Source organism: Platichthys flesus, chromosome 16 (genome assembly GCF_949316205.1).
Source record: "Platichthys flesus chromosome 16, fPlaFle2.1, whole genome shotgun sequence".
NCBI classification, from domain to species: Eukaryota; Metazoa; Chordata; class Actinopteri; order Pleuronectiformes; family Pleuronectidae; genus Platichthys; species Platichthys flesus.
In genome coordinates, this window is record NC_084960.1 from 10,857,851 (window position 1) to 10,881,732 (window position 23,882).

Consider the following 23,882-nt stretch of genomic DNA (forward strand, 5'->3'; position numbering starts at 1 on the left):
CAAGAAACAAAGGTTAAAAAACAAATGGAAAGAAAAGGGTTTGAAGTTCCACTAACATTAGGCAAACTAGACTATATTCCTATACCAATTCCTTGTTTAGATGTAACATCATGTTTACTCGGCTCCTGTCATCCAGTAAATAAAGGATTGACTATATCTGCAGGTGTTAATGACATTATTGCTCATCTGTGCTACTCTGTGAATTGTTAATCAAAAGTAGATATTAATAGTGCTGATCTAATTAAGTATTTGCTCGATAATGGGTATCATTTTTAGCATTTTTATGAATATATAATGGTTTAAAATATTTCTCTAGTATTGAAGCAAAAATAAGAAGCCTTGCAAAACAATTTTCATACTGCAGGAAATCACAGACTGTATTTTCAAAAATGTGATTTTTCAGCTACATAGTTTTTGAACACTAGTGTAGAAATGGTTCCTTGGTGGAGGCAAAGCAGTAACTGCTGGAACTACAGGTAAGTTCGGTGTCAGTTGTGGAAAGTAACTAATTACATTGAAGGCCTTGTTTGCAGTTGTGTACAATTAAACCGGCACCCATGTAGTTAGTTACTTTAATTTGACATACAAAATATAAGATCGACTCATAAAATCCATTACATAGATGGATACTACCCAAATAGGTGTTTTGCAGTTATCCGTAGGGATTTGAACATGATAGATTAAAATACAATGATGATATGGGTTTGTTAAATAGTAGAGGTAAAGACACTTATGAATGGACCATGTGACCTATTTAAGGTGATAGTACTTGTGTACATTTTGTATACTAATTAAATTGAGGTGTTCTAATATTGTGGTTTTGCAACTTAAGTGAAGGATCTGTAAACTAATTGGTCATTCTTGCTCATTGTTTACATATAAAGAAACATATTTAACATTTCTATAATTCGGTCACTCTATGTCGTTAGCCCTTCCCGGTGAGAAAGTGTCCCTGCAGGCGTTCACCTGTCCGCCAGAAAGTGCACCTGTAGCAGGAATCACACCTTTACTCCTGTCCGTCTGCCTGCTCCCGCCCCCATCAACCAGAGCCCCACTCCCATTGGCCGGCGGGCCGGGCGAGCGACGCCTGTGTGGAGCACCTGGCCGTCAGTCATCGGCGCGGCTCTCAGTGGAGCTCCGCGCAGCGAGCAGGGCGCACGGCGATGCGGACGAAGAAGGGCCAGAATAAGGGCAACAGTCCGCTTTTCTCCAGCAACTCGGCGGTTCGGAGCTTCTCCTGGTCGTGAGGCTACCATTCAACCGGGATTCGATCAACTACAGCCGCACAGAGAAGGACTTTAACCCGCATTTGGACGCGGCTCCGGGCCGGATATCCCCCCCTTCCACAATCCGTAATCCCAGCCCCGGTCGTGTGAAGCAGTCAGAGAGGATGATAGCGTGAATATTTTTCTTTTGCTGTGTTGTTTATTTTGAACCGGCACCGCCTCCCATCCCCTCGCAGCCTCGCTATGGTGGACTCCCCCACCATGAGGAAGACGTTCGTGGTCCCGGAGATAAAACCGCCCGACTTGTACGACTGTGCCAAGGCGAAAATTTGCGCCAGCGTCGGGTGGCTGCTGGCAAAGTCCTACGGCAGCGCAGGTAGGTTAGAGTGGAGGCTGCAGGCCTGCCCTGCTGGAGTCGTATTCACAGAGGTCTCATGCGTCCTATTGTTGCGCTAGTCGTGTGTGTGTGTGTGTGTGTGTGTGTGTGTGTGTGTGTGTGTGTGTGTGTGTGTGTGTGTGTGTGTGTGTGTGTGTGTGTGTGTGTGTGTGTGTGTGTGTGTGTGTGTGTGTGTGTGTGTGTGTGTGTGTGTGTGTGTGTGTGTGTGTGTGTGTGTGTGTGTGTGTGTGTGTGTGTGTGTGTGTGTGTGTGTTCGTTCTGTTCGGCAGCAGAGAGCACATGCATGTAGGGTGACAGTGTGTGTTTGTGTGTGTGTATTTGTATGTGTGTATGTATGTGTATCTGTGTGTGACTGAGTGTGTGTATGTATATAACTTGTGTGTGCGTGTTAGTGTGTGTGTGTAGCTCAGCAGTTTCCATCACAAAGAGCAGCAAATGAAAGGGACCATGCGCCCTACGCATTTTTTTTACACTGCGACACATGTCGTTTGTTCTTGGTCAATGGGTGGTCACATTTTAAAGGTATGTATGTGTGTGTGTGTGTGTGTGTCTGTGTGTGTTTCAGAGGAACAGGCCTCCTCCCTTCAGGCCTTATCACTCTCACCCATTATGTCTGTATTTCTGTCTGCAGGGCTTCGGTCACAAACTGCAGGCTGCTGGGGATGTTTTTAATCTTGTTGGGGCGTGGGGGGGATTTTCACTACTAAAAACGACAGCGCCAGTTGTATTCAGTTCAGAATTTGGATCAAATGGCTGCATCCCTGCACAGAGGGAATTCACTGCCCAGCAATTTCTTTTCAGTATCCTGGGTCAAGATGCGTCTGCATGTGTGAAACCATCCAGCCTCTGTGACGCAAAACACACCCACCTCAGAAAATAACCTGAATGAGCACACGTATCATAAGACAGAGCATGTTGGTGTGTGGAGACTTTTAAAGAGCGTCACTTCTGACCCTGAGGTGATAACAAGTCTCTCTGTTTTCGAGGCCTATCTCTAAAGATTAGATCTCTCACTGAGGACAGCAAAAAAACGTCCTGTTTGAAATAGGCTTGACGACACACTTTTATTATTTCGTTTTTAACTTTATTCTTCCAGGAGAGTACACACACCAGTTCTGTGATAGGGCACTGTTTTTAAGTAATACAATTTGGATCCATTTACTTAAGCGGCACACGGTATGAATAACGAAAGCCCATTCACGTTTTTTGAGATGTGCATGTAAGTAACACTAAGCTAGAGGTTAATTGTCAGTATTTCAAAGAATATAGTATTTTGAATAAAAATAGTGGGAGGGGATCTCTGTTTTGACTCTTAACAACATGACTTGCATGTTACACAATCCAAGGCTAGTCCCTGGCCTATAGGCTGCTGCGTCTGCATGTGGTCTGTTAAGCACCTCAACCACACCCTCTGGTCAAAGTCGCCCTTCATCCCAAGACGCAGGAATATGAAGACCAAGGCTGCGTGGGTTGTTGATGTGCATTTTTTAATCTTCATCAACTTAATGGCCTCGCTGATGATAGTTTCCTGCAAAGTCAAGATGACTTCATCATGTCGCTTCCCAGAAAGAGAAAAGCTCAGCCTGGAGGACAGCAGATAGACACAGCAGGAGCCTGAGCAGGTCGTCTGGTCCCCAGCTCTTCTAGGTCAATTATCCGAATGATTACAATAGGCACCATTTTTAATCTCCCTCTTTGTGATACAAAATGGAGTTAACACAGGATCACATACTATATACATCTCAGGTCTTTATTTAGGCTGAGAACGAGAGCTGGCAAGGGCCTAATGACAGGAATAATAAAATATCTCTAGGCTACCCTAAAATGAATGAATGCTACTTTGATGCTTGGCCTGAAATGCCATTGTTGGTATCAAATATTTCAAGGCTAGGAGTGAACAGGAAACACAAACTCATTTTCAACACAACCAAACCCATAGTAAATTTAACCATTTTAATTCATACACAAGTGTTACGATTGTAAGTATAATCCATAAACCTCGTCAGTCTCAAAATACTAGAGTAGGAGACCTGCAGGAGTTTTTTTCCACCTTGTTAAGCAAAGGAGACACATGACCTACCTGGGCAAAAAAAAACAATATCAATGTTCATATTCTCTTCCAGTCCAATATATATGTGGTTAAATGCATTACGCAAGCACAGTGATCTGCCTCATATTTGTCAATGTTTAGCTGTTTACCGAGTGTTTGTCATTCTTTGCCCTTATAGAAGATTTTGAAACCAGAACCTTCACTCAGCATCAGTCTTTAAACATAACATCAATATAATAATGTGGTGATAAATGATCAGTTTTGACTGTATGGCTCTAGACCATACCTTCTTGAATGGATAGGAGTATTAGGAGCTCATGCTCCAGCAACAAACCGCTCACAAAGGATGTGGAACCATAGATTATTTTATGATGGCATGTTTGGAGCGTCATTGTCAAGTACGGGTTTGTTTATATGCAGATATAAATGTTGCACCACATATAGGCCTATTCATATTTTCTATCAGACTTTACATGCTTTAAGACTGTCGTGGTAGTTGCGCATTTTTTCAGTGAGGAAATGCCATCTGATCATGTTTTGTAATGGCCTGACAGGACAGTGATGAATAATATTTTCCTCACAATGCAAAGTAAAAGTTGTTTGTCAAGGATGTAGTTTGGGTTCTGCCCCGAGTTGTGTTGACAGGTGACTTGACAGATGTTTTGAGGGTAAGTCAAACTAGTTTGTACTTTTACACTGGAATGAGACCAGAAACTCCTGATCCACCTGTTTGGGTTGGAACAAGCTTACTCATAAAGTAAACAGCATTTGTTTTTCGGTCCACCTTCTAATTACGTAATTTAATTTGTGCGTCTTCCAGTTTATGACCCAGCTTAAACATCGGTTTTGGTCGTGGCTTTTTCCTCTTCCGACTCTTCTTCAGGTGGAAAACTAGTTGCTCTTTAGCGTGTTAGCCTCGTCTAGCTACAAGCTGCTCCCGAACTCTCATTGGAGTGATTACTCACCCTGTCCCCATCATTGTAGCTATGGTGAGTCAACAAGGGACAAGGACCTGAGGAGGATGTGTTCTTGCTTCGATTGTTTACTCAAGAGGAAGGCCTGATTGGCGTTCCGTTCGAAACTCTTAGGTTCAACCCTGTTTACAGTCACTGAGTTGTGAAGTGTGTTTAAAGATAATGTGTATGTGAAGTCACTTGCCACACCACACATGGAGGACAAAGATCACAGTAAAACCAACAGATCTAGTTGGAAGTCAGTGTCTAAACCTAAACCCGTTCTGCTTCAGGCTAATGCACACTGTCACTCTGTTATCCAGTGTTGACCTGTTAGCACATGTGATGAAGTGGGACTGTCCATAGGTTGTTGTTCTGTGTACACTGACTCTGTAATGCAGTTACAGGCTACGTTGCTTAAGTCGTATAGAATGCCGGCTCTGGTGATGGTTTACAGGACACACAGGGCTGTTAGGGATGTCTTATTCATGTCAATTGGGCCTGTGGGTGTAAAGGGAGACGGGATACCCCGGGCAGTATATGTCCTGTGGCTCAGGAGGTAGAGCATGTCATCCACAATGTCCAGAGGGTCGGTGGTTTGAGCCATGTCTGCTCCAGGCCACATGCTGACGTGTCCTTGGGCAAGATACTGAACCCCAAATTGTTCCTGATAGGGGTCTTGGCAATGTGTTTGATGGCAAGTGTGCAGCATGTAGTAGTGCTGTGTGAATGTGTGTGTGAATGGGAGAATGTGGTTGTATTGTACTGTTAAGCACTTTGAGCAGTTGATAAGAGTAAAAAGATTACACTATATCAATACAGTCATTACCTTTCCTTGACCTATCAGATCAAAGACTTTGCATGAATGTATAGTATGAGTGTGTATGCACATACATGTATATCTATGCCTATATGTGTATAAAGTTTTAACATATTCTCTTGAAAAAGCGGCCTCACCTGTATTTTCATATTAGTGTTGGCATGAGCGTTGTTCTCTGATCTAGTGGGTCACATGAATGGTAGGGTGTTAGCATAGCCTCTCTAACCCCCAGGAAGTTTTGGGGCAACAAAATAGTGCCTGCTTTGTTCTAAATACGGGAGCGGATAATCATCTGTGTTTGAACCTTTCTGCCACGTGATGAGGATGTTTTTACCTCAGTTTTCCAGAGAGAGAAATTTTAAACCTAAAGTGATTAGCCATATCAAAACACGAGTAATGCTGAGTTTTTCATGCAGTAAAATGTTCTCCTTAAGAGGAATGCTGACACTGAATGCAACTTTTAATTGGTCAGGTATGGACTTGTGCCTGAACATAAGTTTGGGTAGAAATGGTAATCCTGCCATCTAAACTTATTTACTTTCTACACCACTTCACATTTGAGACCTTATTATATATCTAATCTTAGCCTGGGTTCCATTAAGCAGCCTGACCTGAAGATTGTCAAATCCACCGATATTTGCATAGTGCTGTGCCATGTTATTATAGAGAGCTACTTTAAGCTCCGTGTTGCTTAACAACCTTCCTGAAGGCCAATGATGATTGTTTCACAAGAATCTTATTTTCAGAGGTGCTGGAGTCTTGTCAAATATTTTCTCCCCAGCAAATCTTGGTTTGGTGTTTGTCCTTATCCTGTTGATTACTGTCACACTCGAGTAGTAATGCCTGTGTCATGACCAGCATGCTAGCTCAATCAGTCAGTGAAGTAGAAGGACAAGTTGCTTCTTTTTATCAGCCGACTCTTGAGCAATGCACGTCAGCGAACACAGCTGAACTCACTGCAGCCACAACGGCAAGAGATTAGAGACTTTAAATTAAATATTGTTCATGAAGGTCCATCCCTGACATAGTCTTCCCTATTTTTCTCTTACTATAAAAACAACAAAAACAACGTGGCACTGCTGCTGTAGAAAAACATGTGTGTTTGCTTTATTCTAACACACGAGGAGTAGAGGTCAGGGTCAGCTTCAGCACTGAGCTCCTGCCTGTGGTAGGGATTAAATCTGTGGGTCAGAATCTCCTTGGTAGATGGCAAATGTTTTTTTTAACCTCCCTACTTGAGGAGAAATATCCCTGCTCGCCCAGCATAATAATGTGGCCACGATAATACATTTTGCACACATTTGAATTTGACTTGCCTCTTTATTCAGTCCAGGAGATAAGCACTGACCCCATGACCTGTGAAAGTGGCAGAGAGGCTGTTGCTCGAGTTTATGCAAACACACACAGGCTTCTGTTTTGATCCCAAATATTTCCCTGGAGTTGAAGTTATGTCACATCTGAGGAGGCATCACCCTGCTTGTTGCCTGGGCTTTAGTTAAACTCAAGGCCAACTAGTTGTTGTTTTTATTGCCTTAAGATTTTCAGCTTTAAAAAATAAAAAGTATTTCTATGTGATATACTGTATGTGACACACCAAGTCATTATTCACGGCCAGACTCTCCCTTAGGGAAATCATGCCCGTATCGATCTCTCTCATTTCACTGAGTCATTTGCATTTGCATTCTGCTTTGCTTTCTGGTGAAGTTTTTCCTTTTTCGTTGTAAACGTCATCTTTGGAACTTGGAAAAAAGATTTTTACGTGTCATGTAACCTTGTGAAACTGAGACTTATAGATGGACAGTTTGGTTGACGTACCACAGGCTTTACTGCTGTAAAGTGAGCATTGTAGTCTTGGCGAACAGTCTTATTTACAGTAAAGTGGACCGTGTGGTGTGACCAACCATATTGTCTGACATCTACAGTCATCGTGGAGGGAGAGTGAGAGAGAACATGGCATCGTCTCACCTCTGAAGCCGAGCGTTTTGTTGTTTGATGTCAGTGAATCTATTACGTGACTTTGTAATTATACAACGACATAGTGAAACCTCCCTTGTAATAATCTCTTTGTTAGGAAGAACCCTACACACTCATAAACACACATTTCCTCCGACATCTGTCCTTTCTCTTTTCAGGCAGACTGCTGGTATTCCAGCTTGTCACCTTTTTTGCTGAAGGCCCTTTTAAACAGCAGGACACTTATTCCACTATGTTTACACAGAGACACAAGCTATTGAGTTTCCTGTTTGATTGATCTGGATGCTGAAAAACCAGTTTCATAGAGGGCGTGTCAAGTGTGTGTTTTTCGGATATGCCTCTTAGGCTGTGCCAATGTTATTTACAGCAAGCCCAGTCTGAACCCACTTAAGAGGTTTCTCATTTTCTTTGGAAAGTTCTGAGTTTGTAGATTATTCAGGTTACTGATTTGTGCCTCTGAGATTAAAATGTCTCTGTACAAATAGGGAAGAAGTCAGTGGCAGAGAATCTTGTAATCTGCAGCCTCTGACGTGACCCATGACCTTACTGCTTGCTCTCCTCTCCCCCTGACTTGAATGTCGACCAAGGGTACATACCGACAGTTTTAATCTACCACTGAGCAGAAAGCAGGAGTCAGTTCCCATATTTAGAATGATCTTTAACTGAGCAAATGAAGGTGGGAAAGAAGTTGTCAGAGCTTCATTATATATATATATACACACGCATACATATACATATTCATACATCTTTGTTTGTTAAGAAGCACCACTTCTCCTGGAACCTATCAAACTGTCTGTTTTGTGTTTTCTTTTGGTAGAGAATGTCCCCGCTGAGCTGCGCGACCCCTTCTACTGTGACCAGTATGAGCAGGAGCACCTTAAACCGCCAGTCACCCGCCTTCTGCAGTCCTCCGAACTTTACTGCCGCACCTACAGCCTCTTACTGGGGGGCGCTGGAGCTGAGGCGCAGCCCAAAGACAACATTGCCCTGCTGGAGCTCCTCACTCAGAAGGGCATCGTCTCCAAAGACAAGGACACACTAGTGACTGATGCAGACCTCCGTCGTAAACCCATCAAAATGGTAAAGATATGGAGCTTATATACAAACTAACATAATTGTATCTCTGCCAAGGAGGTTGTGTTTTCATTGCTGTCTATTAGCAGGATTATGCAAAAACTACTGACCTGTATTTATGGGAACTTGTTGGAAGGGGGGAGATATGGACCAAGGAAGAACCCAGCCACTTTTGGACCATACTTAATTAAGTTAGTGGATCCAGGATAGTTTTCTCTTTCTTTAACATGGCAAGATAAGACACTTTGGGGCAATTATGTGAATTTTTCAAGAATGCCTGCGCTTTTAGGATGGATTTCTATGAGTGTTTGCAATTTGGTGCAGACAGGATTTAAGGGCACTGTTGAGCATTGGCATGCAATAGGTTCTAATGAGTGCCATTCGATTAATGGTGCACATGAACAGGAAACACAAAGCTGATGATGGCACACTGGTCTGGCAGGCAGGATTGATTCATTGAGTAAGAAACTGTTTTATGTTTGTGTATTAGGCCCAGAAGTGAACGTCACCTCCCCCTGAAACCAGATACTCTGCTACACAGGAGTCCATAGAGAAGTAGCCTCCTGTGCTTGGTTGTTGATACAGTGGCTTGTTTATGCTTTGATTCGAGGGATTAAAGGACATCAAAAAGACCCCCGTTCATTCGACCCTACCCCCTTCCCCCGGTCCCCCCCCCAGCTGATCTGAGAGGATGAGTGGATCCAGCTGCTGGGGCAGTAATGGTGACACAAGGGACGACTACTTTAATTCCAGGTTTTGAGAGGGAGGGGGGATCTGGATACAATAGTTGGTCCGGACCAGGACAATGGTTAAACAGTTCTGGTGAAACATTAGATACTGTGTTGAGGGAATACTGTGAGCTTAGTGAGTAAAATCAAGAGGAACTGGTTTGTCCTGTTAGCCCTTCACAATGAACCGCTCTCACTCTATCTCACTCGCTCCCTCTTTCTCCCTCTCCCCCCCCCTCTCTCTCTCTCCCATTTTTCTCCCTCTCACAATAGGACTAATTTCATTTTCTATGGAATCATAATAGTCTAAATGAGGGGAGGTACTTTATAAAGATTATCTTCCTCACAACTGTATTTTCCCAGCCATCTTGGCTCATGAACATACAGGCTGTTGTTTAAAAACCTATATGGAGTCTCCAGGGATCTGCATGGATAGTGTTGTTGTACCTTGAAGGTTGTTTGCTCCGCTGCTGAACAACACTTCAGCAGATGCAGTACTTTTATCTAGTACTTCTTACCCTAACCCTATTGCAGTTGTGATGATAAACTTAAACATTAAATATGAAAGTTTATAGGTTGATTAATGTACTACTGTGGTATGACCATACATAATAGGAGAAAATAAACCTAATGTAAGCTTGCCCTGAATTTGAAGTCAGATACAGTTGTTTGGGCCTGTTTTTTTTCTAAACTACAAACCTGCTGAGAGTTTACCACCTGCTCTGACAGACGTTCCACTTCACACCAAAATACACAAAGAAACAAAACATATGATGTTAAAGGTTGTAGACATAGCCACAATGATCATGATTTACTGATTCATCATTATCACCCAAGCATCAGAATAAAGGCCTGACGACAGAGTACGTCCCTTATTTCATGATGATGCTGCAATTTGTGTGTGTTTGCGTGCATCTCAGCTCTAGATATGGCTTCCAGATTATTATTCCAGACTATGGTTCATCATGAAACTCGTATTCTGGCTGTTACTTCTCTCTGAGCTTGTCTACCACTAACTGGCACTGTACCTACAGTGTGGCAAGCAATGAAAGTGGGTCATGCTGCAGCAGCATTAAAGGATGGAGCAACAATGTGGGTCTTGGCCAGTAAACTGCAATCTGCTGCAGCACTGCTGTATATTACAGCTTCACTGATCCGTGTGAAACAAGAGAATAACATTTACATAAAAGTATGTTGAGTCATGTTTTTCACTGACAGGTGACGGAGCCCTGATGCTTTTCCCATTTGTTATTGATTTATTTAACATCTTGCATCGTTGCTATTCATTGAGACATTTGGCTTATGTATAAATCCAGGGATGTAGCTTTATCCTGACCCACTAAGATGTTCGTGCTGGCTTGGGTATGCAGCACCAGTGTCAGTACGGCGTGCCAGTGACCTGCTATATAAAACTACGCAGTTGGTGCGTGGATCAAAGTAGGGCAAAAACACCACAGTTATATTCCCTTCATCAAACTGTTAGGCTGCTGCTACAGGATGAAGAAGCATGTATTGTTTGTCCCTGCCTCTAGACCTTGACATTCCTTGGTCAATAGTTAGATTTAGAAATTCACAGGAAGAAAATGAACGCAGTGAGCTGCATCATCTAGGGCAAGAGGAGAGTGAGTCTCTTTTTCTTCTGAATTGTCAGTAACAAGATTGGGTCAAGTCTAAGGCACAAACAATTACTTTAGAAACAAGACAATATATATATTCATTAACTTAGACTTAATCTTGTTCTTTGTGTCTTTATTTCAGTTTAGAGTGTCTTGTAAATCCACGCATACTGGGCATGCTTGTGTACAAGGTATTGACAATAATATCAAAGATTATGTGTTAATATAATGTATTGTTATCTTAAAATTTGAGTTCAAATGTAGTCACATGGATTTTTGATAATTAAAAACCAACTATGGATAAATATGCTTCGGAGTGTATAAGGTTGTAGAAACAGTCAATGGCCCAGCTCTTTTAACCTAAGCTAGCCGGTTGTTTTCCCAGGCTAGTGCCTGGAGCGAGAGTACATCCTTGGGCCTCTTTGGAGTGGCCATCCGAAATGGAGCTTTCTGCCTTCTCCACCCTTTACCCACGTACCCCAACCCCCATCACTCCTGAGATTGAGGATAAAGATCTGTGAAGATTAGAGATAATCTGCCATGCAGACTGAACGTCATCATCCACGACTAGATGACACGCCAGAGATGACCACTGACTCACAATGCACATAGCATCTCTCAACATCACGCTCATCACTTATTTATTACATGCATTGTTGGCTGGGACAGTGGGATGTCATCTCGATTCTAACCGGCTGAAATTAATTGCACTGGAGGACTGGGCTGAGCGTTAGTTCCCACAGTGACAAAGTAAGTCATGTAGCCATAATGCAGCTAACCCTCCTCTGGTTCCCTGTTGGTTTTGGATGGATACTGACACTTAAATCATACTGCTGTGTTGGCAGCTTTCTGCTCATGTGCGCATCCGTCAAGAGCTTAGTTGGAAATAGAAGTGGCAGACTATCAGAAATATCTGGAACCAGCATCTTTCTGTTCTGCTTTGGACCTTAGCTGATGGAAGATTAATGTGGTGTGCAAAAGTCACCATTTAGACCCTGTAGTTTAAAACTGTTGTAGACTTTTTTCTTTCTTTTTTTCTCTGCGTATACATACAGTCCATGTTCAAATGGACGTAGAGATAACCATATAACCCCCTTTGCAAAGCCCCTGTGCTGGGCCCCAGACCTGCCAGATCCCCCTGTTTGTCTCCCTCACAGCATCAGGCAGGGTAGGGGGATGGGGTTAAGTCATATTTCAGACATAATCAGGTTTTGCCCTCACTGTAATCTCGCTTACTGATCCATAATAATAACTTCACCTTCTCTGTTTGGCACATCTTTGACACGACAGTAAGCAGATTTGGGCCATACAGACCATAACGATTGATCGGGTTAATTGACGAGGTATTCATTTTTCCTCTTTCTCACACAACCAGTGGATCGCAAAGTGTTTGCTGGCTGGATGTTTCCGAGCAGAGAGCCGGTGCTAAGCCAGAGCACAGAGCGGTGCTGTGGTCAGGCTTGTGTTGAGATGCATTGTGGGTCAGCTAGTTGGTTGTTATGGTGATCTGGCAGTCTCTGCGCTGTGTGTTCACGAGTCGCTCCTCTCTCCCCTCTCATTAGGGAGACTTGTGATTTAGCTTAGCAAGCTCTCCTGGGTCTGCAGGGGGAAATCCACTAGCAGCCCCCCCTGCCCCCTTTCATTCAGCCCTTTTTGTTTCCTCTGAATAATTAGTTTACAGTACGACACCAGGGTCTGCCACTTTCACCCAGTCTGTCATTCTCTCTGGTTCATTTCTTCTTTCTCTCTGTCACTCATCCTGTCTTCTTTCACACTGTGACAAAAACTCCAACCTGTGATTACACTGAGTGGCGAAATGGAAAAGTATGAGCCTTCCTTAAATCACCTCATTTGATCTGGAAGGTTTCACAGCTTGTGGCAGAATTTAGCTCAACATCAATGTGCTGTGTTTTAGGGCTCAGACATATTAGTGACTTAATTTAATCCGGGCCTCAATCAGGCTTCGCTCTCAAGACAAGCAGAGAATTTGGTTAGATCATATTTCTATTATATTGGGCCGGCTGTGGCTCAGGGGATAAAGATGTTTGATTAACGAAGATTGGGCAAGATATTGAACCCCAAATTCCGTCTGACGGCTATGTAGGTAGTGTATGAGTGATGTGTGATGGAGGAAGTGTTACAAGTGTTATCAATATATATATATATACGTTTATTTAATTCATCAACCAAACAAAACAATTAAAATGGCAAACACAATATAGTAATCTTATGTAATCTGCTCCTTTTTCACAAGACATTGATTTACAAAGCAAATAATTCAAGAAAATATAAATGTTAAATAACAGCAGGCAAACACAGCCCCTCACATCCATCTAGTTCCTAAATAACAATTAATTAATACCATTCAAAAGAGCTCAGTAATCAAGACTCGAAAAGAGCCTTTTACCGTATGTTTTCACTGGATGAACAGTGATATATGAAAGTTGATATGTAAATATGAATAACAATCAAGACCGTGGACCAATATTTCCACTTAACATAGAAGCTCCAGCTTTCGTCCTGGCAGCAGAGTTTGTGGGAGCAGGTGAGCCAGAGCCATATCGCTCCCAGTGACTGACTGCAGCACAACCAGAGAGCCTGACCCAATGCTATCTGACAAGCCTTCGCTGGCGTAGCACGCCCTGCTCTACCCATCATTGGGTCTGTCTAGGTCAGCACTTTACATCAGGGTTGAGTAAGCAGACATGCAGACAGGGCTCATGCACGCAGCTGGAGCGCCACCAGCCTCGATCAGGGGCAACGCTAAGAGGTTAGACCAAGAATGTCTGGCCTCTAAAGTGGAATTTGTAAGTAGTAAAAGGGAGCAGGCACTGATTTGCTCAGATTAGGCTCAAAATTCAAGATTGGACATTGTAGGAGTGGCCCCTTGACAGGAATGTGTTGTTCGCGACTTGCCTGTCTCCTCTGTAGGCCAGAATTAATTACTATGACAAGGGGTTGGTTTCAATTAGCCAATATTGAGGCAACTGGGGACCCAGTGCTACTGTTTGATGGCAAGTACAAGTGAAATTGATACAGGGAAATGTGAGAATCATACATTGAGTACAAAAACTTGAAACAGAATTGCGATCGTGAATAACCCCAATGATTTATGTTATTTGACAATTGTGTGTGCGAATAAAATGTAAATGATGTACATGGTTAAGATATCTGAATCTCTTGGAGCACAAAAGAGGTTAGACATGTGAAGATCTGTTGGTTTCAGCTCCATGGCACAGTGGAGCACAACTTCTAATGAGCTAACAGGTTTATAGAGTTAAGCTGTTCACTCCGCCTGAGCTGATAATGTCGGTGGTGCATTTTAATGGGCTCTGGCCATTAGAGAGAACACAGTAATGGTCTCACGTCTCAAGTATGAGGACAAATCAGCTGGAAACAAGTGCTTGGGAATAGACAATATATGTAAGTAAGAAGTTTAGTCTAATTTGTTTATGTGGACAAAATAAGTAGTTGGACCGTTTTACAGCCCTTTCTCTGTCTGGAAAAACACAGACACCAGAAAAGCAGAAAGCACACGGAACACTGAGAATGCAGTTTCGCAGTTGCTTCCAGGTGATCTAGTTACAACACCTCATTTTCTCCCACAGTCTCCTACACATGAGTCATAAAGCAATGTTTCACTGCACAATAGAGACGGAGAAGGAAAATTAAGGGAGCACAGCTGAGGAATTACAGTGCAGGATCAGCATGTTATCATATTACAGGTCCACTGCCTCTTTTAATGATTTAATGATTGTACAAACATAGGTCCAAAGTTCACCCATATACACTCGTGTGTGTGCGTTTGCTCGCTGAGAACTCTTGTTTGTGTTTCCGCTGACTCACGTGTGGCGTCTGGTGACCTCTAGAGGAGGCTCCTGGTAAATTTCAGTCGTGGTACAACAGTAAGAGGTGATCTGAAGTGAGCCGGAGAAATTTCAGCGTGCAGCATTATTGTGTTAGCCCTAATTGATTTATGTTGTTGCGCTCTCTGGCCCCAGCTCTGACTCTTCCTCTTCTTTTTCCTCCATGTTATTGGTGCAGAGCGCCCACCTTGCCGTTATAGACGCCCTGATGACAGCGGGAGCCATGGAGGCGGTGGCTGCGGTGAAGACGTCTGGCTCGGCCGAGTTGCTGGGCGGAGCTGCCAGCTGGGAGGAGGCTCTGCTTCATTGGGTTAACGGGGTAAAGATCCGGCCAGAGAGAAACACATCTTTATTGTATCCTGTCAGAAATTGTTCATACTTACTTAGCTGTCTGTTGTACAAGATACAATGTCACGTTAGCCATTTCATAAACAGGACAAGTTGTACAGATCCTCCACCTAAGTGTACTAACTATGTATATATATTTTAATGCCGTATCCTCAGTTAAATCAGAAGATGAGAGAACTTACAGAGGGACCCCAGAATGACCCGTCTCAGGCTACAGAGCTCCAACCTCTTCAACCCTCTGTGAGTTTTTACATTTCCCATCCAGTGTATTTCTATCTCTCGTCACACATGATTATATCCAAACACACCCTCTGACATGATGCATTCAGTGTTACACAAAGGTGCCTGTCTATTAAGCCTATATTGTTGGTTTTGCTGCACTTTCATCGACAGGAGTGGTTGACACAATAAATACAGTGCAGCGTCACTGCTTTGTCAACAAGGTTGTGTTGTCATGGCAAGAAATCATCTCAAACCCTTTCTCTCCTTTTGTCTAGTTCTTCTTCTGTAGGCGTAATACCTCTTGTTGTGCTCCTGTTCTCCACCTCCCTGTCTTTCTCTTTTTCCTATCCCGTCCTCCTCTCTGACAGTGTCCCACCCGCTGGTACTGGAAACTTGTTCCTGTAAGTTCCCTCCTTTCCTCTGCTCCCTCCCCCTGTCCCTCCATCCTTCCAGTGTCTTCATCAAATTTATCAGCAAATATCTGATGGTCAGGTGTGTTTTTTTTTTTCTTTCTCCATATGCTGGTGTGGGAATGCTAGTGTGCATCACATTCTATACGCTGCATTGAATTGCACGTCACAGTGTAAAGTCATAGGGCGGGGCATGGCAGGGGCGTGGAAGGCATTGTTTGTCGAAACACGAGTGGTGCATGAATCACAACTGGGACTCGAGCAGGCCTTGAAAGTGATCGATGTCTAACCGGTTCCTCTGGTTGTCTGTGACAGAGGTGTGCGTTTGTTGTGAAAAGCTGCAGGGGTTAACAGAGACAGGATTCTTGTCGGCTCGTCCCTGCTGACCGTCTGTTGTTTTTTTGTTTACCTCAGTTGTACTGGAAACGCCTTTTTTCTTTCCCTTTCTCTTGAGACCCTGACCTGTCCCACCTTTTCCTGACAAAACCCTCCTACATCCTGCTCTCCCCTTGAATTTATAATTTTCTTCACCTAATCCGTCTCTTGTACATATAAGCATGACCTTTTTTTGTCCTCTTTCTCACATGCAGTTATTAAAACATTTTCTGGATTAAAATGCATTTGGATTAAGAGTATTGACCTGTGTTTTGAAAACAATGACTGTGATGGTTAACTACACGTAACAAATATTTCACTCGTAAACCTTTTTAAAGTTGTAGATTGTGTTGTTGATTTGCTGTGTTTTGTTGTTTTTTTAGCTCCGCTACAGGAAGGATAAAATTCAGTCCAAACAAATGGCCATCTTCCCAGTGGTGAAGGAAGTCAAAGACCTGTCCAGTGGTTGTGCCATTGCTGCTGTCATACATTACTATTGTCCTGGACTGCTAAGACTTGAAGGTACCAACAAACACTCTAACGACTAACCCTGACCCTAGAGACTTTTTCTGACATGACCTACGGATAAAGTCTGGATAATGTCCAAACCAAATTACCTGGAGTTCATGTATGAACATATGATCACTGGAGCAGGAGATTGTCCAGCAGAAAGAAACTGGCGGAAAAAACTCAAAAGTGTATGTAGCTTGGACATTTGCGTTTTCAAATCCAGCCTCTCCGGATAATTTTTGGAGAATATCTGGAGTTCAGTGCATGTCTGAAAGCAGCTTAAGAGTGAAAATCTTTACTGTAGTTTACTTTACAACTTTGCTTATTTTATCAGTTAATAAATGTTTGTTTTCCTCTCCCCAAGATGTTTGTATGAAGGATTCCATGTCTGTAGCAGACAGCCTGTACAACTTGCAGTTCATCCGTGAATTCTGTGACAGCTGTCTGAAGAGCTGCTGTCACTTGGCACTGGAGGACATGATGTACACCCCACAGGAGCTTCAGGTACTTCCGTTTAAATGACACACACAAAAAATTCAGAGTACTACTACTTTTCTTAATACCTGATTTATTTTTGTGTGATCTTTGTAGGTCAACTGGCTGAGCTTCCTGGCAGAACTGCTGAATTGGTTCGAAGTACGAAAGCCAGACTTTGTTCAGCCAATAAACACGTTGGGTAAGTGTCACTAATTATGTGGTGCTTTGTAAATCCTGTATCATCTTACAAGGAAGATCATGACATGAGATTGTCTAATCGTATGATTTACCTCTTTGTTAGATGGTTCCACACCAGTAACACCAAGTAGCTTGACTGGAAACAGGTACTGAAGCTCTCTTAATGTTCGTTTGTTTTTGTAGTAGTCTGATAAATTCTCTGGATGCACTTGAACTTTATTTTTTCCCTGGCTTGCAGTAACTCCCCTTCTATCTTCAAGAAGCCTTTTCTCCCTATCTCCTCCCCTGCATCAGGTAAGATTAATACTTCATTCCGATCATTACATCAAACTACAGACCTTTGTATGCCCCTATTATTATCATTTTCCAAACTGGTTCCCCTATTTTCCCCTAAATGCTTGTTTGTATTTTTCATGTTGCACGATACCCCTGTTTTCTTACTTTTATAAATATATTAAACCTCCTGTACATATTTTTTTTATTTTTATTCTGCAGTTTGGTTGACATGTGCATCCATGTGTGTTGTGCCTCCCTGTTTGTGTGCATGCCTTCACATGTTTGTGTGTGTGTCCCATTATTCTCAGGATCTTTGACTCAGTCTACCTCAATGTCTCATATAGAAGGAGTTGGAAAGACATGGAGCAAGAGACCAAGGTTAGACCAATATATTCTGACAATGTCTTTCTTACTTTTACTGTTGGACGTGTACTGAAATGTTTCTCTCTTTCTCAGCCGACCCTTGTCAGCAGTATCCTTCAGCATCCCTTTTGGCCTGGACAGTGATGTGGACATTGTGATGGGCGACCCTGTGATAACCCGCTCTGTGAGCTCAGATCAACTCAACCCAGCGTCCCAAAACATAATCCGCGTACCCTACACCCCTACTGAAGACATCAGCCATTTGCTTAACAAACCCTCGGGCCCCAGTGGCCCACAGAGAGCTTCCTGGACAACACAGGCTCCCAGTATTCCACGGTTGGCAGAGCAGAATGGTCTTGCAGAGACTGAAACAGGAGAGCTGCCTACCATTGAGGAGGCTCTCCAAATTATCCACAACGAGAGCAAAATGGAGCCTCGTTTACATCCGGATGGGGCGCCTGATGGCTTTTACCTCCACTCTCCTGATGATCCCGCTAGTTCGATACACACCAGCAACATGAGCTGCTCCGCTCCATCCCGCTCAGGAATGATGTACCGGCCTACAGGAGAGTCCAGGGACTCTGCTCGCACCAGGAATACTTCAGAATGTTCACGAGATGATGACTCAGTCTTGAGAGACGGCAGTGTGGACTCGGATGCATCAGAAGACATGCCTAAGGGCCGGTCCACTCCCACCACACCAGCTGCTGGTGCTCACTCTGCTAGGGGCCACGGCAAAGAGGAGTCTGACAGCGGTGTCAAGTTGACCAGCTTTGCAGAGCGCAAAAAGAAGCAGATAATAGATTCTCCGAAAGCCAGGGATTCCTCCTCCCCTCAGATGACCACTTGGTCACAAAAGACTGAGGAAAGCCCCAGCAAGAGCCCACAACTCAATAATGAGATGACTGAGCTGGGAGTTCGGCTTGAAGAAAAGCGCAAAGCTATCGAAGCCCAGAAGAAACGCATTGAGGCCATTTTTTCCAAGCACAGGCAAAGACTGGGTAAGAGTGCCTTTCTGCAGTTAAAGAAGGAGCAGGATGAAGGCGAGGGCGAAGGAGGGGATGGCAAGGTCAGCACCTCATCCACAAAAGAGGAACTCTCTCGCTTGAACTTGGAAGAAAGGCTAGCTCACATGGAGGCAGAAGACCAGCAGGAACAAGATGAGCAGCGCCCCTCAGTGAAGGATGAGGGTAATGTCAAAGGGGGGCTTCAGCTCAACAAACAGTTCAGTCACTCCAAAGAAAAGGCAGGTACACTAGGAGAGAAGGGCTCTGGGACACCGGGTGAAAAAATGGTGGCTCCACTAGGGGACTATAACAATGCTGTGTCGAAGCTGACTGCAGCTCTCAGCTCCCTGCAAAGTGACATGCACCGACTTACAGAGCAGCAGAACCATCTCGTCAAGAAGAAAGCTGTGGGTTCCTGGGTTATTCAAGCCAGCCCTAAAACCTCCACCCCAGCCCATACCCCTGCACGCATGTCTCGAGAATCCAACCGAGATTTAAATTCCGCCTCCTCCTCACCTTCTCCATCGCATAGAATCACAAACCACTCCACTCCTCCTAAATCTCCTCATGTCCACCGTAGAGCCCAATCTGTGCCCCCTAAAAGCCCCAAACACTACCATAACAGTCATCCCTCGGACGTTAAGGTCCCGACCGTGTCGAGAATTCTCGTCCCTCATCAAACCGTTGACAGCATGCCCCACCGTCGGCGAGTAAGTCCCTGGCAGTCCCAAGTCCAGAATTCATCCTCATTCTCCATTGGGGACTCTGGCAGCCTAGATGACCTGCGCTCGTATGGACCAAGTCCAGTTCCCACGCCGACACTGACCCCTGTACCATTTCCTACCCCGACGCACCGTCCTGCTGCAGATGACACCCTGTCAGAGGTAGGCTCCAACGATGACCAAAGCATATTTAGCATGGACCTGGAAGCAGGATCTTTGCATGGACATGCATCCAAGCTTGGAGGTGGGGGCTGCAGCTCTGGTGCCCCATCAGAGTGCTCCTTTGAGAGCGATGCCCCTGCCGGGTTGGTGAATGGCAAACGCAGCAGCCTGATTGAGATCCCGCTGTCTGCTCTGCAAGATGGGGAAGGGGATGACTCACTACCTGACGCCTTTTCGGACACAATGAGTGACCGGACAGAACCAGAGACGAAAGGAGGGGTCGGTTTCTTTTTCAAGGTAGGTGACTATTCATTATTAATGTAGGACCCATTCTAAAAATGTTGTGTTTCATAACTTCTCCATGTTAATGTTGTTTTTATTTTGCTCTGCATTATTAGGAGGACATGGTGCGACCCGAGGACGAGATGGCTCAGCGAAGAGCAGCTTTGCTGGAGAAACAGCAGAAAAGAGCAGAGGAGATGAAGAAGCGCAAACTGGAACAGGAAAAAGAAAAAGAGTCAAAGTGAGAATCATTTTCACTCCACCACCCGCATCCAAAGCCAGATGAAGGCTGTAGCATGTTGTGTCTTTGTGAAATTCAATGTAACTTTATTTATTTATCATTCAGGTTCGTAAAGTGTGAATTTATATATATACATGTTATTTACTTTCAGAAAGCCTCATTGGATGATCATCGAGGGCTGGGGGAACAAGGAAGAGGACACACCACCCGACCCCGGCACCCCTCCAGCATCACGCACCACACCAGTAGAGGGGACTCCTAAGCGCAGAGATGACTTCACCAGGCAGGAGTATGAACGGAGACACCAGCTGAAGATCATGGAAGACTTGGACAAGGTGCTGAGGCAGAAACCCACCACGGTTCGCGGTGTCAAGAAGCAGAGACCCAAGACTGTGTTCAGAGATGACTCTGGACTGTCTCACAGCCCTGCCAAGGGTTTCACGGGTAAAAAGTTTGAACGTTCACTAACTGGTATCTTTTATATGGCCGCTTTTACACACACATGCTTTGGCTTCTTACAATAATTTCCCCTTTCTCCATCCTCTCTTCCCTCATCTAGGCACCAGGCTGAACAAAGTGTACTCCCACTCCACCATGAACCTGTCATCCATGGCGCATGACTCCGGAGGCCTGTCGATTAGGAAGTCTCCCAGGTAACCTGCAAATTGAGAGGCATGGGAGGAAGTAACGAGCCAAAAAAATGGCTATACATTTTTTTCATTATATGAGACTAGACTTTATTCAGTGGAGTGACATAAAATATTGCCAGAATATCGAACATTTTCAGTATTGTTAGTGAGTTGACTGTTTGTATGATTGTATATCTATCAATATTATACGGGCGTAGGCTAATAACGACTTATCTTTTGTGACCTCCTCTAGCCGTTCACACTCTCCTTCCCGGCTAAGGTCACCTGGACGATCGACGACTATGAATGGAGAGAGAGACTGGGAGAATGGCTCCACCATTTCCTCCCCTGCCTCAATCCCGGAATACACAGGTCAGTCATATGTTCCAAACGACAAGTGTTGTTTTAAACTGTTAAAATTACATCTGATGAACATGATTCTGGGAAATGACATTTGGAACGCTCTTATCCCGCAGGACCAAAGCTGTACAAGGAGCCTACCTTTAAGTCCAACAAGTTCATCATCCATAATGCCATCACCCGCTGCTGCCTGGCCGGCAGGGTCAATGAACCACAGAAAAACAAGATTGTAGAGGTAAGCCAACAAAGAGGTCCACCCCTACTAGGCTATAAGTGACTGAGTTCTGGTCTCTGCTGCAGTTACACAGTGTTTCTTTCTCTCTTCAGGATATGGAGAAAAGCACTGCCAATCATTTCCTCATCCTCTTCAGAGATTCCAGCTGCCAATTCAGAGCAGTGTACACCATGAACCCCGAAACAGAGGAGATGGTACGGCTCACTGGTAACGGCCCCCGCTTCATCTCACCCGAGATGGTTGAGTCCATTTACAAGTACAGCTCTGACCGCAAGCAGTTCACGGCCATCCCGTCCAAAACCATGTCCATGAGCGTCGACGCCTTCACCATCCCCGGTCACATCTGGCAAAAGCGCCCAGGAACTCCCAAAAAGCTCGGCACCCCCAAATAAAGACAATGCACAGAAAAGATAGGTGAAGATGATATCATTCAGGGAACCCACTCCCAGCATGACTCCTATTGTCCTGTATTTTGGCCAGTGAGGCACTTGAGGTGGTTCATTATACAGTTAGACTAACAATGGACAGCATGACTGAGATATCAACCTGGACCCCTACAGCAAAAACTCTACATGCCAAGAGAAAGAGACAATCACTCACTCACTCACTCACTCACTCCTTCAGCCATTGTAGTTAAAATAGTTTCAAGAGCTTCTGATTGGCGCTCGATTGTAAAATGTAATCTTTAATTCTGCCAGAACGAAGAAGTCTCTTCCTCTTGCACCCTGCCACCCTATGACTTGCCTTATTCTGCCCCCAGAGTCATTTTTCACAACTCTTAGATAAGAAAAAGAGGAGACGACCATACTGCCTTTGCCCGCTTAACAGTATTTTTGGCCGGAGTAGTCCCCCCCCCTTCCCCTTTCGATTCTGCTTGCTTTTCCTTTTCCTGCCTTTTCTTCGAGCCCACTCTCTCTCCCAAGTGGAATGAGTCAAGTGGCTCGGCTCCCTGTTCTGATCTCAGCTGAACATGAACAGCAGGTAACACTGCTCTCATATGAATGTAGGGCACACACTAACCGCTCCATCCATTCAGGGGTATTTCTACCGATTTGGTCAGGACGAGAAAGAACCATAGTTCCTCTGTGGGCTGCGCTGGTGGTTGCTACTGTGGAATTGAACACAGAGAAACCGCTTGTGCTCCTCAGCCTGGGCACTCCACTCCACTTTCACTCTCCTTCAGCTGTAGACATCTGGATGTTTTTTTAAATACTATTTTGACATGTTTTTGCTGGACAAATCACTTCAGCCATTCAGAGCTGAGAGAAGAATAAAATTCATGTGACTCGTTTCCTGTTAAATTGCTTTGTCATTCTCGAAATGATGAATTGAAATGTCATCCGAGACTATCTCGAGATAAGATCCTCGAAAACATGAAGGAGGGCTTTATCATGTTTACCATTACTTCGATACAGCTCTGTGTGAAAATGATAATCATTGCTAATTTAATATATACTGAATGCTGATTACGCTACGAATAAGCTAGCCTGCTGCTTGAGCATTAGTGAGATGGATGGTTGAGATGAGTGAGTGAATGAGAATGAACAGAAATTGTCAAAGCGGATGGAAATTGCTGAAACCTTTCTTATAGGGATTAATAAACCCTTTAGGTCACTAGGAGTCTGTTTCCTATTATGATTCCCTGTTTGTGTGTCTCGACATATAAACCATTGTTTTTCTTAATGAAGGATAATTAGAGACTGTAACAGCCCTCATCATCCCCACAATATCTAGACTACATGTATAAATGGGGGAACGTAGACGCCAAACCGTTTTGTTTTTACTAATATCAAGGAGTGAAAGAAAACAATCGACTCTGCATCTGTTTTGTGATCAGGTCAAATTCACCATAGGATGTGTGGGAGTTTGGCTTCTTCTCTTCCTCGTGTGTTTGAGTGAGATGTGAAAAATGTGATGAGCAGCATTAAAAAGCGATAAAAGTAGATGTTTGATTAAAAGTGTGCGTTGAGGAGTGCATATGAAATACGTGGATGTTTGTATTTATGTATTTGTAAAGAGTAGTACATGGTAGTTAACATTATATTTTTTGATTCTGTGCAATTCTCCCCTAGAAATCCCCACATCACCCAGAGATGTATTTATTTGGTTTGCATTAGATGTTGCATTAGATGTTTAGTTTTCTGTTTCTACTTGTGTCCTTTTTTTGGTTACGGTCTTAAGTCACTCATTCATTTCATGAAGGAGGTGTCATACCATTTTTCTTTCTTATGCGTCATCAAACTTGTGCCAGCACACTATGTATGTTCATTTCATAAACTTGTCTATCCCTGCAACTGGACCAGATGAATAAAAATCCTTTTTGAATCATCTTTTTCTTTTTTCATTCCCATGTTTTTCTTT

General features: G+C 43.8%; 1 protein-coding gene across 2 annotated transcripts; it reads left to right on the top strand.

Moving 5' to 3' along the window:
- Nucleotides 1-1,104: 1,104 nt before the first annotated feature.
- On the top strand, nt 1,105-23,851 carry camsap3 (calmodulin regulated spectrin-associated protein family, member 3). Of its 2 annotated transcripts, none has more exons than XM_062407488.1 (17): nt 1,105-1,602; nt 8,238-8,500; nt 14,883-15,023; nt 15,209-15,292; nt 16,443-16,581; nt 16,934-17,073; nt 17,161-17,245; nt 17,348-17,390; nt 17,483-17,538; nt 17,865-17,898; nt 17,977-20,071; nt 20,173-20,297; nt 20,449-20,741; nt 20,857-20,950; nt 21,180-21,298; nt 21,403-21,521; nt 21,614-23,851. In XM_062407488.1, the coding sequence occupies exons 1-17, from the start codon at nt 1,470-1,472 to the stop codon at nt 21,911-21,913; spliced, it is 4,263 nt and encodes a 1,420-aa protein (XP_062263472.1). In that variant the 5' UTR covers nt 1,105-1,469; the 3' UTR covers nt 21,914-23,851. The 2 variants fall into 2 exon arrangements, with proteins under 2 accessions (XP_062263472.1, XP_062263471.1); XM_062407487.1 differs by having other exon boundaries at nt 1,106-1,602; nt 17,829-17,898.
- The last annotated feature ends 31 nt before the right edge of the window (nt 23,852-23,882 follow it).

What these genes read in the sequence shown, in the direction of transcription:
- camsap3 (XM_062407487.1), top strand. Translation starts at nt 1,470, where the DNA reads ATGGTGGACTCCCCCACCATGAGGAAGACGTTCGTGGTCCCGGAGATA. An exon ending in TCCAACCTCTTCAACCCTCT is followed by an intron (nt 15,293 to 16,442) that starts GTGAGTTTTTAC and finishes TTGTTTTTTTAG; the next exon opens with CTCCGCTACAGGAAGGATAA. An exon ending in GAAAAAGAAAAAGAGTCAAA is followed by an intron (nt 20,298 to 20,448) that starts GTGAGAATCATT and finishes ATTTACTTTCAG; the next exon opens with AAAGCCTCATTGGATGATCA.